This window comes from Amphiura filiformis, chromosome 20 (assembly GCF_039555335.1).
Source record: "Amphiura filiformis chromosome 20, Afil_fr2py, whole genome shotgun sequence".
NCBI lineage: Eukaryota > Metazoa > Echinodermata > Ophiuroidea > Amphilepidida > Amphiuridae > Amphiura > Amphiura filiformis.
This window is the reverse complement of record NC_092647.1, coordinates 19,387,662-19,403,207: the sequence shown is the minus strand read 5'-3', so window position 1 is coordinate 19,403,207 and position 15,546 is coordinate 19,387,662. Positions and strand designations below refer to the sequence as shown.

Sequence of the window (15,546 nt, the reverse complement as noted above, 5' to 3'; positions counted from 1 at the left end):
GGTAATGACAAACGGGCATTCCGAATGAAAGAATCATGTGAATTTGACATCTTTAGCTTGTTTCGTTGTTGAAAGGGATTCAATCATGTTTCACCGTTGTTCATCACCTATTAACAACTCGCGTCCCCGGCGCGTCTGCGTGGTTTACTTCGCTCGGGCAGCTAAAGCTGCCCTCGCGAAGTAAACTACTCAGACGACGCTGACGCGAGTTGTTAATATACAAATATTAACTGTCTATGAGTGTGATGGTCGAAATATAATCACGAGGTGAAAGATGGATTGTCCGGCGAGTGGAATGGAACGATACATCTTTCACCGAGTGATTATATTTCGACCATTACACGAATTTAAGACAGTTAATATTTGTTTTATATCACTCGTACATAAATTATATTACTAAAATACTATTTAAGGTAGGAAATACATTTTTCATCAACATAACACCATGTTTTGCCGTAATATACTTCACATTTTGGGGTTCACCCCATAACTAAATCGGCGAGTCCAAGAGTCAGCGCACGGCTTGGCGCAGGCGCACTACGGCAGAGCGCTATGATGGTAAAGACTATCACACGGAGGAGGTGATAGTAAAAATGGCAAACGGTAATCAACCAATGAACTGTCTAGAATTTATGTATGAGTGATATAATCGGTGATGAACAACGGTGAAACATGATTGAATCCCTAAAAGAACCCTCGGAGAACCCTTTTTTTTTTGTAAGGGTGCTCCATGCAGGAAAAAAGGGTTCTAATATAAGTTGCACCTTTTTTCCTAAGAGTGTAGGGGGAATTAAGAATTACCTGTACGAGAAAAATAGCACATGAAACACTTTTGGTTCGGTAAGAAATTTTTAATATACAATCTTTATACTACAACAATCTGTTTTAAAAGAATTTTTAAGTGTAGTAACCTAAAACAAGTAAATAAAACGAATGTTAAATTAGTACATGATTGTTCTTGAAGGACTTGTCATTTTCTTTATTCTTTTAAAGTTTTGCAACTTTTGAAATGGTTTTATAACAAAACTTGTGACTTAGTTGTAAGCTATAATTTTGTTTTAATTTTAGATTAACTTAAGGCCAAAGAAAAAAAGTTTGTTTCAGGAGACAGCGTAGGGCCTATAGCTATTACAATTCGCATTTCAGCGCATTAGTTTTTCTTCATGTTTAATTGGTGTTTTTTCCTTTTTTGTTTTACATTCACAAAAAAAGAAAATTCGGCCGTGAAGCTGTCGGAAAAAGATGGTCCGAAAATACAATAAAAAAATAAGTGGGGTCTAGCGTGCAACGTATAGATATTTTGTTAACTAAAACGAAGAAGAAAAAAAGAACCAAAAACACAAAACCGCTTTGCCTTTTTTCCATTTGCTCCTGAGACAAATACCTCTTTTTTCATTGGCCTAATCATTAAATACAGAGTACCGACCATATCAAATTTAAGTACATATACCGTGATAATACATAGTCCTATATAATACATATATAATATTAAAAATTCTATCAGAACATTTTACATACGCTGATACTATGTCCCTATAGTACTTTATACATGAATACAATATAAAAACATACAAAACAAATGTGACCACAACAATTCTGGAGTCTATACCTTTATTTTTTATAAGTTGTCACCTAGAAAGAATAATGGGCTCGTCCATTTAAAATCCATTCTACCCCTGTAGAAGATTTTGAAAATATCTTCCACAGGGGAGTATGAATTTCAAGTATAATGAACACATTAGGCAACTCCATCTGACTTTAATACACCCTCTGAGAAAGATTCAACCCGAATCTTCCACAGAAAGAGGGTTATTTTAAGAAAGAGTTGGTTAACGTGCTAATTCTATTTGAAATTCATACTCCCCTCATGGAAGACATTTCCAAAATCTTCCACAGGGGTAGTGTGAATTTCAAAATAATGGAAGAGCCCAAGAGCGCTATTCCCTGTAAAATGTGAATTAAAATTTAGATTAAAAGTAATTTTGCTTCGTAAGACTGAAAAACTGTAAAACGTTTTGTGTTTGATGGGTATACATGTAGGCCTATTAGCAAATAAAATGTGAATTCAAAATTCGATTAAAACTAACTTTGCTTCGTAAGACTGAAAATTAGAAAATATGTATAGAAATGAAGTTTAACTCTTGAAAGAGTTTCACGTTTACACAATAGCAGCAGGAAAGGCGAGTGCCGAGTTTACCTATAACATTATGAAACACCAAATCATATATGTAGCTATAAATCATTGTAATTATATGAATATTTCTTTACCCCAGAAAAGCACCAATTTCCCACTTATAAAACATAGTACATAATACGCTGGCGAAGTGACGTATTTAATCGGATTAACTACCATAGCAATAGATTATTATAATTTTGACTCTATCGCCCTGCACTACAACGTTCACGCGGTACCGATTCATTGAATCATAGATGTCAAAGAAAGGCTGATCACTCGCACCTGTAAGATTAGTATCTTTGAAAAGAGCGGTATTGTATTCAATCTATGTTTGCTGACATACACAGGTGATTAATGCAATCTGCTTGTAGTGCAGGGCGAACTATTTAAAAATTGTTTTCATTTTATTGCTATGGTAAATAATCCGATTATGACGTCACTTCGCCAGCGTATAAGACACCAAAACAATAACTAAAAATATGTATACAAACCGTTGGATCTGGTTTGATTTAGAGTTGAACATGTAATTTTGTTTGTTGAATCACATACTGATCTATCTCAAAAGGCTGCCTTGTGCGATTTTTATGATCATTGTTTTAAGTTCCCATTGTTATTTTATATTTCAGTATGCTTCTCTCTTATATGCATGGATATGAGATTGTAATATTGTGGTAATACCTCAAAATTAATATGTTACTTTTATAGTGTGTCCCAATATGACATACAACAATGATGATAAAAATCACACAAGGCAGCCTTCTGAGATAGATCAGGATGCGAAGCACGTATAATAATAGTTGTTCACTCCCTGCCTGACGATCTTATCCACAAGCATCTATTTGCCTGAAAGCGAAATCAAAAAAAAGAAAAAAGGTAGATTCAATTTCCGAAACAAGGAAATACCATAGATTATGCATGTATAATAATATGTATCACTTTACAAAGCTAACTATATGATCTGGTATAGCATGTATACTAACAGTTAGCCTACATGTTATCAATACTTTGGACATGGCATTCGTTAGTATTTATATTAGTTGCCAGGTAGTCATTTATTAATACTGTAGTCTATTATAGTTTGTATATCAACAGTTGAGAAAATGTGCATAACACAAAGTTGAGAAAATGTGCATAACACACCAAATTAAATACAACAATTAATTATTACAATAATTTTTATATGTATGGTGCATTCTTTGTGTTTTCCACATAAGTGTTTCATTAGAACCATTCTTGTGTAACTGCTTGCCAATTGGAACATATTTTTGTTCTGTTTTTAACATATCTTGTGTAACAAGAATCTAAACAAATTGTGTAACTTTAAGTAACAATATTATTGCAGAACAAATAATACTCTCTAAATATACACCGAGTGGAAAGAGTGGAAAAAAGAGCGAGAGAGTGAAATGGAGGACAGCCCCTTTTTGGGTGTAAATATTTCACTCTAAAAGGATTGAAAAAAGTAGTATGTATACTCTCAAAAGAGTGAATATTGCCTAACAAAAATGTACTTTCTTTCATTTTAGAGTGTTTTCCACTCAAAAACGGGTTGTCCTTCGTTCAACTCATTGAAAGAGTGGGAATTCACTCTTTTACATTTAGACTACATCCTATATTCTCTGAAAGTACATTTTCTTTAGGCAATAATCACTCGTTTGAGAGTATACAACAGACTACTTTTTTCAATCCTTTTAGAGTGAATTTTGTCCACTCAAAAAGGGACTGTCCTCCGCTTCACTCTCTCACTCTTTTTTCCCACTTGGTATACATTTAGAGAGATATAGGTTCAAGTTTATATTATTATTACCAATCTTCAGTGTTTTGATCCCTTTCAGCAATCCATCTACATCTGTTTCCGTATCGCAACAGAATTTGTAGTAGAGTTTGGTTCCGAGTATGAAACCCAGCCAACCATCGGGATCGTATCCTTCTTCCATGAGCAGAGGGATGATAGGACGCTTCAACTTGTGTGCATATTGTGCTTCTGTAATACCAACCAAAGATAATGCATAAAACATCTATTAGAATTTGGAGAGAACCCAAACGACACGAATAGAGACGACGGAGCCTACACACTTCATAAGTCACAAGTCCCTCTTCCATGAGCAGAGGGATGATAGGACGCTTCAACTTGTGCGCATATTGTGCTTTTGTAACCAAAGATAATGCATACAACATCTATTATAATTTGGAGGAGAGAACCCAAATGACAGGAATAGAGACGACGGGGCCCACACACTTCATAAATCACAAGTCCTTCTTCCATGAGCAGAGGGATGATAGGATGCTTCAAGTTGTGTGCATATTATGCTTCTGTAATACCAACCAGAGATAAAGCATACAACATCTATTATAATTTGGAGGAGAGAACCCGAACGACATGAATAGAGACGACGGGGCCCAAACACTTCATAAATCACAAGTCCTTCTTCCATGAGCAGAGGAATGATAGGACGCTTCAACTTGTGCGCGTATTGTGCTTCTGTAATACCAACCAAAGATACACATAAAACATCTATTAGAATTTGGAGAGAACCCAAACGACATGAATAGAGACGACGAAGCCCACACACTTCAGTCAGTTCAGTGTCACACTTCCCTCTTTTATGAGTCTAGGAATGACGTGACACTTCATCATGCAATGACATGTACGTGTAGTTCACTAAGTACTGTAATATTTATCCGAAGATTTAAGATAAACATCAAAAAGCTATTTCGATTCGGAGACATGGATAGAGAAGAACGACAGGTATATTAACAAAAATAGAATATACATATGTAACACACAAACAAAATTACATACACGAAGAAAAACATGTAAAAAAAAAAAACTATTAAACGATACATGGAAAAACAAAGAAAGAAACAACCAAAATTCAGTTTAGGATTTGAATTACTTGGTCGGTAAACATTGGTAGAAACAGTGGTGAATCGTCATTGAAAAACGGCTTGTGAGTGTGACCAACCCCCATCAGACCCGGTGCCCCCTCCACGAGCGACTTCTCTCCATCTCCCCTCTTATGCCCCTCTTATGCTCGGTGCCCCCCCCCCCCCATATACTGCATAGAGAAGTCCTTTCCAGAGGGCATACTTTACCTGATCTGCAATTGCTGCTTTCTTTGTATCTTTCACTCATACACATGAGAACTACGGCAGAGTTCTGTACTGCATCAGCCATGGCATCTACTATGTCGCCCTCTGAAATGAGAGGGAAAAATGAGTACAACATCATGATTATTTACATCTATATCTGGAAAAAAAGTTTCCAGCATTTTATATTGATATGCCATATGACGTTCTTTTCACGTTGGAGTGTTTTCGTAGCAATGATATTTTGAATTTTGGAACCAATAGTGAGTATATATAATAATCACGCCATGCAACATCGAATACTTTGGCGGGATCGCCTTCGCACATGTTTAGAACTGTCTGGCATTCGTCGGGATTATAGCTCTGACTTCTTCAGGACAAGGTACTAATTATGATACATGTAGGCAGTGAGCTCCTTGCCTACTGATGACTCTGAAAAGGGTCGTTCACTGAAGACTGCCCTTGTGAACAGTGAAAAACAGACCTCGCCTATCTACTAATGTAAAAGTTTTTGGTGGCTCTGAAAAGAACCGATCACTGGAGACCGCCTCTTGTCAATAGAGAAAAGTAAATAAGCGCTTCTTGCTTGTGGATTGAACATTTATTGTCAGCTGTGGCTCTGAAATGAACTGCAGGTCTACTGTACATTAGAGGGTCCCTGGCCACTGATGGCTCTGAAAAGAGCCGTTCCAAATACTGCTCTTTGAAGTTGCAAACTACAATATGGAAATATGACTTACTCATGTCATCTAGATCAAACCACACCTTGTACCCATGTTCTCTCAGCTTATCTCTGATATAGACAGCACGCTCTTGAGAGTCCCATTGGTAACTTATCATCACGTGACCAGACATGTTCCTTTAGCGCCCTCAGCTACTGCTTGCGTATATGTTGGCGGTGATTCACCTGCAGCAGCGGGTGGTGCAGATGCCGTGATGCCTTCCTTGATTGGTTTGATGGTTTCTTCATTGATCTCAAAAAGTGCGTACTTGCTTGCTTCACGCAATTTGTCATTCTCTGAGCTTGCTAGTTTTTCTAACACTGTAAAATATAATGAATGAAGAATAAATAAATGGACATGTATTATATGTCAGTTGGCCTGGGTTTCATAAAGTCACTATCAAATATAAATGAAAACACTTGTACATCCTTGTTTGGTTTCAGTGAATGAATAATCTTTGGAAATAACGAATGGGTTTCCTTTAAATTTCATAACCATTAAGGATACCGGATGCTGTTAACCTCGGGACAATGTCCTTGCATTTTGTGCGACAACACTTTGGGTTCGACAGCAATAAAACATGTAACACATGGACTAATTTGATCAAAAAGTACGCCTTTAGCGGGAGGGGGACTGTTCGAATTGCGAGGAGGGGTAATGCCATCACACTTACTTGTTGCGGCATCCTTGACTTCGTTCGTCTCTCTGATGCTCTTCACAAAGGCAAGGGCTCCAATGGCTTCCACAGCAAGACGCTTCTCCTCCTGAGAAAAGGAATCATCTTCCACAATCTGAGAGATAATTCGAATTCCCCCGTGTTTCTTCAGCTCCACCTTATTATCATCATTGATGATAAGATGATTCAAACCATCCAGAATTTCTCTGATTGAATAGCACAGCGGATGAATAATAATGGAGTGATCAGGCGATTTGACGCATTCGTCAAGCATCTCGGTGAGTAATTTGATACAATCATGTGACTTGGAAAGACCTTGGCTTTGCTTGTCGTCGACGACATATGCCATCGTCAGAAGTGCTAACAACTGGATGTTCTTGTCCGACGACTTCATGTTGCTGAGGATCTGGAAAGCATTTGCTTCGCGATAAGCACTGCGGTTTTTGGGGCAATATTTAATACAATTCTGAAAGATCGGTATGAGAAACAACAGAATCTGCTGTATCAAGGCAACGGCTTTTGATTTTGGATCACATTGTGGTAGGTTTTTATCGATATATTCAAGAAGCGGAAACAGGGTCTTGACGCCATCTTGAAGCGCAAAATCAATCTGCAATTGTGGGCACCAAGCGGTGTAATTACAAAAACCTCGAAGAACTAATCTAAAGTTTTCAAGCGCTTGTGACACTTTGAGTTTAGCATAGACTCTGACGTGACTCTTCAGAGATGTGACGATTTTCACAAAGAGTTCTGCGTAGCCGTTTTGAGTTAGATATTCCCCGACATCGCCGCGATTCTTTGCCAGGTCTTCCTGGGTGAGCTTTACCGACATATCTTCGGGGATGGTGACAAGATCATTCAGCGCATCGCCAATCTCTTTCGATGTGAAATCATCGCAATTTTGAGGAAGTCTAAGACCTCATCAAGTTTTGGTTTGGCGTCTTCAAAAGTGACTTTTTCCGATTTCTTCTTTCCTTTTCTTAATTGGTCAAAGTACTTGGATGACTTGGTTAGCCCAGATGCGGATTTCTTGCTCTTGAACATTTCTGCAAAGAGTAAAAAGTAGAAAACTATTAGTCTGTATAATGAATAAGTATGTTGTTCATTAAACTGCGCGGTTTGGAATTAATATCAAGTCAGAATCTAGCTTTTAGCGTTCTACTAAAACAAAACAAAAACAAACAACAACAAAATAAAAAACCCTTTAAAAGGGAGTGCCCAGGTCATATTGAAGTCACATGACTGCCAAACCCCACCTCGGCTCCACATAGCTGGGAAAAGGTAGGCTATGTATACAATATATATAAAACCACAGATATTCTAGAACCTGTGATAAAACACAGGTCTGCTGAGCAGCCAAGAAGATGATGGTCACAATCAAAGAACTCCTACTCCATAACTGAAGGTTAGATTTTGAGAGCTATGATTGCTGAATGAGGTTTATGAACTACCAGTATGCTATACTAGCCAAACTAGCCCTCCGACTGCATAGGCGTAGTAGATCCGGGGGGGGTTGTCAGGGCCGCTAGTCCATACAACCATCCCCCGCCCCAATGTTAACGCCTATGTGTGGGTTTCTGACCAAATTAACCTCATATTTGGCCATTTTAGCCACAAAAGTGCAAATGTTTAACGTTTGCGCGTTTTGCGCGCATTTGTACCATAAACTTATTTTGTCGCTAAAAGGGCCTGGATTCACTATACTTCAAGTTTGTTTGTTTTTTCAACCCCATTCCCCCCAATGTCAAAAAGAAATCTATGCCACTGGCTGCTTGTGTGCAGTTTTAGCAAGAGAATTGAAAACGAAACAATTAGTACTCAACTCAAAAATAAATCTCTTGTAATATAATACAGTAATAAAATAATCTCTTGCGATAAAATGAAATACTAACGCCATAATAAACGATTTCCGTCAAATGTTGATTTTGTTTAGTTATTCTTTACCCCAACACCTTGGAGCCTCACTATTTAATGTTTTTAAAACGTTTTAAACAGGTTATGTTTTTGGTTTTTGGTTTTGGTAAAAACGTTTTAATAACATTAAATATCGGGTCATAAAGGTCATGAAAATGTTTTAAAACGTTTTGTATGCAAACATACTACAAAAATATTTTTTTCAATGTTTTCAAAATGTTTTGCCAAATATTTTGTCAACATTTAAATAACGTTAGAATGTTTGCAGTAAGTTATCAAAAAATGTTTTGAATGTTTTATACCCTTTATATAACCCGACATTTAAACGTTTTATGGCAACCTTTTCTAAGCTTTTGCGAATGATGTCGAAAACGTTTTGTGTTTGCTGGGAATATTCCTGGTATTAAATGCACACAATAAAAGAGAGAAACCATTTCTCAATCGAATAAAAATTCCCTTTAAAAGGGAAAGCCAGCCCCAATGTAGAAGAGGTCTTGTAATTAGTTTTGGTCAATGTGAAAGGCATTTTTAGGATCACGCTTACATCTACATGACAGTCCACCAAACCATCAACGATGAGAACATGCACACTGAAACAGCAGAAAACATTAATTCCTAATCTCATGTCAACTCTTTTAATTCATTACTCCAAATTGTTCTGGTCTGTTTTTTTTGTTGTTGTTGTTGTTTTTGTTTTTTTTGTCTTTTCAGCTTTTTACCCACGATATCTCAATTTCCAATTTTGTAATACCAGAACTTACGAACTCAATATCTTTGCTTAGTAATTTCCGATTTCACTGCTTTCGATATATACACTGCCGGTTTGAGTTAACTTACATGTACATTTTATTTTAAAATAACTTAATTAATTCGCAATGTATAGTTTAAGCCTACTATATTATAATAGATAGTGGCCAGCACATTTATAAAGGACTGGTTACTCACTACAATCTTCACTCTTAAACTGTGTTTTTCTGAATGTGCTGATCATGTTGATTGCTAGTCGGAAACTCCTGCGAAGATATGGACATGGCATCTAACATACTCCATTCTATAACAGTCTGCCTAGTGCCTTGTGTGTTTTCTCTTCAATCATTTTGTTGAATGTAATTTTATGAATCAAATAGTTATGTGTCATTTTATTTATAATAAAGAAGTTATTAAATTAATAAAGTAAGACAATTTATTTATCTATAAGTGCATGTCAAATGGGGTACATTGTTCAATACTATAGGCCTACATGCATAAATTATGCCCATATTATAGCTAGGCCCTAAAAACTTTATTTTGCATCGGATTTTTCCGTTGAAAAGACAAAACTGATGTTTATGATAGCAACCATTTTATCAATAACATTTTGAGTTATTTTTATCCATAAAACGACACAGGATATGATAGATAACTACTTTCACATCAATATGGTCCATATGATCACAGATTGTTGAGAATCTGTGATATGATCCGGGGAGATGAGGAAGAGTTTGATTCGATAGATCTGTTATCAACATGATATCACGCTGTTCAGAGGTCAAGGAGTAAGGACCCCGGTCAAGGACACTGATATGACATCATAGGTGATGTCAGATTTTCTTCTGCTGACCATATGATGCTATATATTATTATTATTGTTACATTTAGGCCTATACCTAGAACTTTTAAAGTCATAATTAGTTCAAACATAACTTTGGTAATACTCACTCGTTTTCGTTCGTTGAAACGGCAAAACAAACTTACTTTTCCTTACAAATCGAATTAAAATATTTAAAAAAAATTCAACCACAAAAAGTTTTAAACAAAAGTCATTCCAATACCAATAAAAATTAATCTCTTGAGCATACAAACACCATCCCAGAAATAGGTACCAGCCCGATGGGCTGGCGAAAAACATATCTTTTGAATCGATAAACAATAACATTAGGGACCTAGTATGGTTTAGAAATCGAAAAAAAAGCGGAAGTGTGTACGATAAATATATAAGTCAGATAGAAACATAATATTTTATCTTAGGCCCGTTGTTAATTGATTATGATACTTACTTGCGTTTGAACTTCCTTCCGTAACACTCTTCACAGAATCACTGGAATAGAAACAAACACAATAATTCAGTGAATACCGAATGGTTTCGTATAAATCTAATCACTATACATTGGTTTATTATGAATACCCAAGCTGCTATTGTTGGCTCCTCCTTCTCCTCTTCCTCCCCTCCACTTCTTTTGCCTTCTCTTTCTCCTCTTCCTCGTCATATTACTGTTCTTCCTCCGACTCGTCCTCTTTTCCCTTCTCCTCTTCCTCCTCATTTACTTCCCCCTCTTTCTCTGCTCCTTCTCTTCTTCTTCCTCCTCCTCTTCTTCCCCTCCTCTTCTTCCTCCTCCTCTTTTTCTTCCCCCTCCTCTTCTTCCTCCTCCTCTTGTCCTTTCCCTCCTCTTCCTCCTTTTCTTCTTCCTCCTTTTCTTCTTTTTCCTCTTCCTTTTTTCTTCTTCCTTCTCCTCTTCCTCTTCTTCCTCCTCTTCTTCTTCCTCCTCCTCTTGTTCTTTCCCTCCTCCTCTTCTGCCTCTTCTTCCTTTTCTTCTTCCTCCTCTTCTTCTTCCTCCTCTCCTCCACCACATCTTCCTCCTCCTCTTCCTTCTTTTTTCTCCTCCTCCTCTTCTTCCTCATTTTCTTCCTCCTTCCCTCCTCCTCTTCTTCTTCCCCCTCCTCCTCTTCTTCATCCTTCTCATCCTCCTCTTCTTCTTCTTCTTCTTCCTTCTTTTATCTCCTCCTCCTCTTCTTCCTCATTTCTTCCTCCTTCCCTCCTCCTCTTCTTCTTCCCCCTCCTACTCTTCTTCATCCTTCTCATCCTCTTCTTCTTCCTCCTCTTCTTCTTCCTTCTCCTCTCCTTCAACTTCCTCCTCATCTTTATTCTCCTCACAATCATCTTCTTTTTTACTGGCAAGTTGTTTGCCTTCGTGTTTTCTCGATCGAAAACCATTTTTTTAGTGAACGGTGCCTGGTTTCTCGATCGAAAACCATGCAGGTTTATTACTGTTTATCAAATCGAGAAACAAGCTTTATCAAATTAAGAAACAAATCAAAACTTGAAACATGCTTTTTATATTTTTAATCGAGAAATCATGTTTCTGTCTTTTGGGGGGGCCTATACTCATTTACATATCGGGTCATACCCCCTCTACTCCTTGATAACAATTTGTAGAACCAGTAATGATGAGCGGCGACAATACCAACACTACTGTCATGAAATCTATTTTACTTTGACAAATTATTTTTAAGGGTACTCTCATGATAATGATTAATATACTCGTACATCTTTCGCCTTTTTTACATTATCATTATTGTACTTACTATCAATTGAATTATTATACATGTAAATTTTATAAATTTATATATAGATAACTTATTTATTTTTTATTTATAATTCTTGCTTATTTGCACACACTATTTTGAGATAAAAAAAAAACTGAATTAAATCAATCTTCATACTATGAAACAAAATATATGTGGGAGATATCAATGGCAATTGCCAATGAATTTACCAACGCAAACAATACTGTGCCTCGACCCTTGACACTAGTGTACTCGGGTGAATGAACATAAATAGCACGGAACAGCCATTAGCTGTATTTTATGTGGGTGTATACTTTATATACTAGTACTAGTATTGTAGGCTAATACAGTATCTGCAATGAATACAGGTACAGAATATATTGAGTGTATACTGTATTATAGCCTATATATTGTGTGCATATCGATAGTCTTGGTAGTCTTTGTAGAGCGCGACATAGGTGTATAATTTTTTTGGCACACCATATTATACAAGCATTTATACAAGCATGGCAGTGTTTTTATATTCACATCATCTATAGCTATCTATGTGAATATTTATATTAGAAACCAAAACAGTTCTGCAAAAAGACGAGATGGTCTATATTAACCATGCTCATTACATGTAGGCCCTACCTCTAATACGCTTACCAAGCAGATATTTACATATAGATGAAAATACAGCTACGACCAGCCTCTTAACCATGCTAATTGAAGCAATAGGATATATATATATAGCAACGCTATCTAATGAAGATAGCAGATAATTTATAAATTAGACTCGAGCACATGAGCAAGAGAGAAGCGTCAAAACATAACAATTTAATAGTATAAATAAGCACAATATAATTATACTTACTATGTGTAAATTTCAGTAGATATTCATGGACTGCACCCAAACAACATGTCAATTTATATTGTCAATAATACTTTGCCCTTTCACATACCACGGTGTCAGAGCTTTCTACTATACCACGCAGAACATGTAAAATGATAAACGAACGATGCGTTGATGCAGCCCACTGTTTTTTTATGTATGGACTGTACCAATCGTTAAAGAGGGGTTGGATGTTGATGAATGCATCCGCGACACATTCGTGGAAGAATAACAATCCTTTTACATGTGGCACAAGGATGAATTACAAAGAGTAACATTTTTTTAAATAAACTTATATGGTCAACATAATTTGAAAGTGTAAAAATTACTAGTACAGGGATCTATACGATGATTTTTTATTTTTGGGTGGATCATCATCCATCTTCAAATTGAGAAAATATTCTAATTAATTAATTAATTAATTTATTTATTTATTTATTTATTTATTTATTTATTTATTTATTTATTTATTTATTTATTTATTTATTTATTTATTTATTTATTTATTTATTTATTTATTTACTTATTTATTTATTATGCTTCATCACTTGCTCATATACAATTACAAAGACAAATGTATTATATATAAATATTGCACATACCAATCAAAAAATTCATGGGTTTTTGTGATACTCGGGGTGATTCTTTCCCCTAAAATCTGACTTGGAGTTCCATACACCAATTCCATTCCAAATGTTACACTTTTATGTTTTTTACGTTGTTACTTAAAACAAAATCCTGAATTTAATAATAATAAAATAAAAAAACACGGCAAAACTATCAATCACTGCAGTCAGAAAGAAAGAAACGAACAAGAAAAAAGACAGAAAAAAAAAGAGGAAAGTAAGAAAAAATAGAAAATTATAGAATTGGACCACACAGGGACTCGAACCCGTACTAGTTGACCAGCTCAAAACTATTACTTAGTAGAGAAGAATATATGAGTCTAGCGCGCTAATCGATTGCGCCACGGAGGGGCTTACGAAATATGGTGGTCTCAAAACTGACTATAATATGCAATAGTGCATACAGGCTGTTATGATAAACAAGCGCATTGCCCCCGCAAAGTCGGACGCATCGATGACGAAAAAACTCGTTTTTTGCAAAAGTAGCTTTAATTTGGAATGAAAATCAAATGGTAGAGTAATCAACAGACAGTTGAGAAATAATGTAGGTATTTAGATGTCAAAATTAACGTTCCACAATCAAGATATCAATAATGTACATGTAACAAAACAGTTTTTTCTCATGCAAGATTCTCGAAAATGTTCCTCCAAAACGGACTTTTAAAATGTAATCGGTACTGTTTTTGGTTCTGTTAAATGGCAACATTATTTCTTTGATCGATTTGTAGTACAATACAAAAAAGAAGAGAACAATCACTCGGCGTGGTTTTATACGGGGCGCACATTTGAAGAAAAAAACCGACATGGAACGCGTTTTTGATCTTGTGAACATGGTGCGTAAAAAGGTTTTAAACGAAGGATTTTCAAATTTATTCTAAAAATGTGTATAAACACACAAAAATAATGTTAAAACTACATCTAATACACCAACATTTCACTCGCTGCGATATTTGATTACTGAGAAAACTCTGTTTTAGCGAACAACTTAAAGGAATATTTCGTGATCCTAGCATTCTCTTTTTATGACATTTTTCAGTAGATATCCATCCATTTTCAGTAGATATCTTATTCCCAAAATTTCAGTTGATTCCGATTTTGCGTTTGCGAGTTATGCATGATTACCAGAACGAAATTCAATTTTCACGATATCTTTGCAAAACGAATCAATCTGCAAGAAATTTTTTGTGCCATAAACATTATGTAGTCAGAGGTTTCCAGTGATATAAAAATTTTCAATTTTTTTTGAGAAAAGTGGGGGGATGATGCTGCGGATCACGAAATGCCCTTTTAATACGTCTTTTTTATACGTTTTTTTATAGGTTTCTTTGTGTAACCTTAAGCTGAACGATGCACTTTTAATACATGTGTCCCGTTCCCACAAAGCCAGGTCAAAGTTTGGCTTTTAAAGAAATTAACTATCTTATTGGAAAACCTTTTGGAGAGTATCCCTTTAATGTCCACATCCCCTAATGATTATGATAAACCATCTTTCTTCCATTGGCCACTGAGCTTTAAAATTACACAAAATTTATTTTTGTAGGCTACTCAGACTCAGAAGCTTTTTATCTTCTTCTTTGGTATACTCAATATAATTTTGAAGACGTGATGTAATTGCCAATACTTCTTTAAATCTAATTCTGAAAAATACAATCACCCAAAACAATGATGTTACCCCATATCACATACCCCACCCATCCCACCTTCATACACCCGCCCCCACACCACCCGCCCGACCCAATACACTACATGTAGGCCTCCCCCGAGACACCATACACACAAATGCTGTGCAAGATTCCGAGTCTGCACTTAAAAAGAGGGGCTCGATGTGCCGGTGGAAGCGGGGGTGGGGAGGGCGGTGGGTGTGTTAGGGACTAAATTCCAGCGGTTGTATAAATTCAAGACATATGTACAAGTGTACGGTCGTACCATGCATTGGCGTAACTATGGGGGAGGGGGGCAAAAATTGCATTGATCATTTCATAGCGAAGAACTCAAATACCACAGATATATACTTTTGTAGGTCCTGTGGTTCTTGAGTTATGTTGTAAAGAGGGCTGGGGCGCCAACGTGCCCCGGGCGCCACCCGTAGGGGCGCCAAATTGACCAATTCAGCATCGATTCTGCGCCCCTCCAAGCAATGAAAG

The 15,546-nt window shown here is 36.4% G+C and overlaps 1 protein-coding gene across 2 annotated transcripts; it reads right to left on the bottom strand.

The window, feature by feature from the left end:
• Positions 1-1,315: 1,315 nt before the first annotated feature.
• On the bottom strand, positions 1,316-12,895 carry LOC140142637 (uncharacterized). Of its 2 annotated transcripts, XM_072164642.1 has the most exons (7): positions 12,759-12,892; positions 10,615-10,655; positions 6,662-7,710; positions 6,007-6,308; positions 5,273-5,374; positions 3,984-4,160; positions 1,316-3,019 (listed from the first exon to the last, which is right to left on the bottom strand). In XM_072164642.1, exons 4-7 carry the CDS (start codon positions 6,119-6,121, stop codon positions 3,012-3,014), a joined length of 402 nt encoding a protein of 133 aa, XP_072020743.1. In that variant the 5' UTR covers positions 6,122-6,308; positions 6,662-7,710; positions 10,615-10,655; positions 12,759-12,892; the 3' UTR covers positions 1,316-3,011. The 2 variants fall into 2 exon arrangements, with proteins under 2 accessions (XP_072020743.1, XP_072020741.1); XM_072164640.1 differs by lacking the exons at positions 1,316-3,019; positions 3,984-4,160 and adding an exon at positions 4,402-4,658 and having other exon boundaries at positions 12,759-12,895.
• Positions 12,896-15,546: the final 2,651 nt, after the last annotated feature.

What these genes read in the sequence shown, in the direction of transcription:
- LOC140142637 (XM_072164640.1), bottom strand. Translation starts at nt 6,121, where the DNA reads ATGTCTGGTCACGTGATGATAAGTTACCAATGGGACTCTCAAGAGCGT. An exon ending in GTTTGATCTAGATGACATGA is followed by an intron (nt 5,375 to 6,006) that starts GTAAGTCATATT and finishes CTCTCATTTCAG; the next exon opens with AGGGCGACATAGTAGATGCC. An exon ending in AAGCAGCAATTGCAGATCAG is followed by an intron (nt 4,659 to 5,272) that starts GTAAAGTATGCC and finishes TTGGTATTACAG; the next exon opens with AAGCACAATACGCGCACAAG.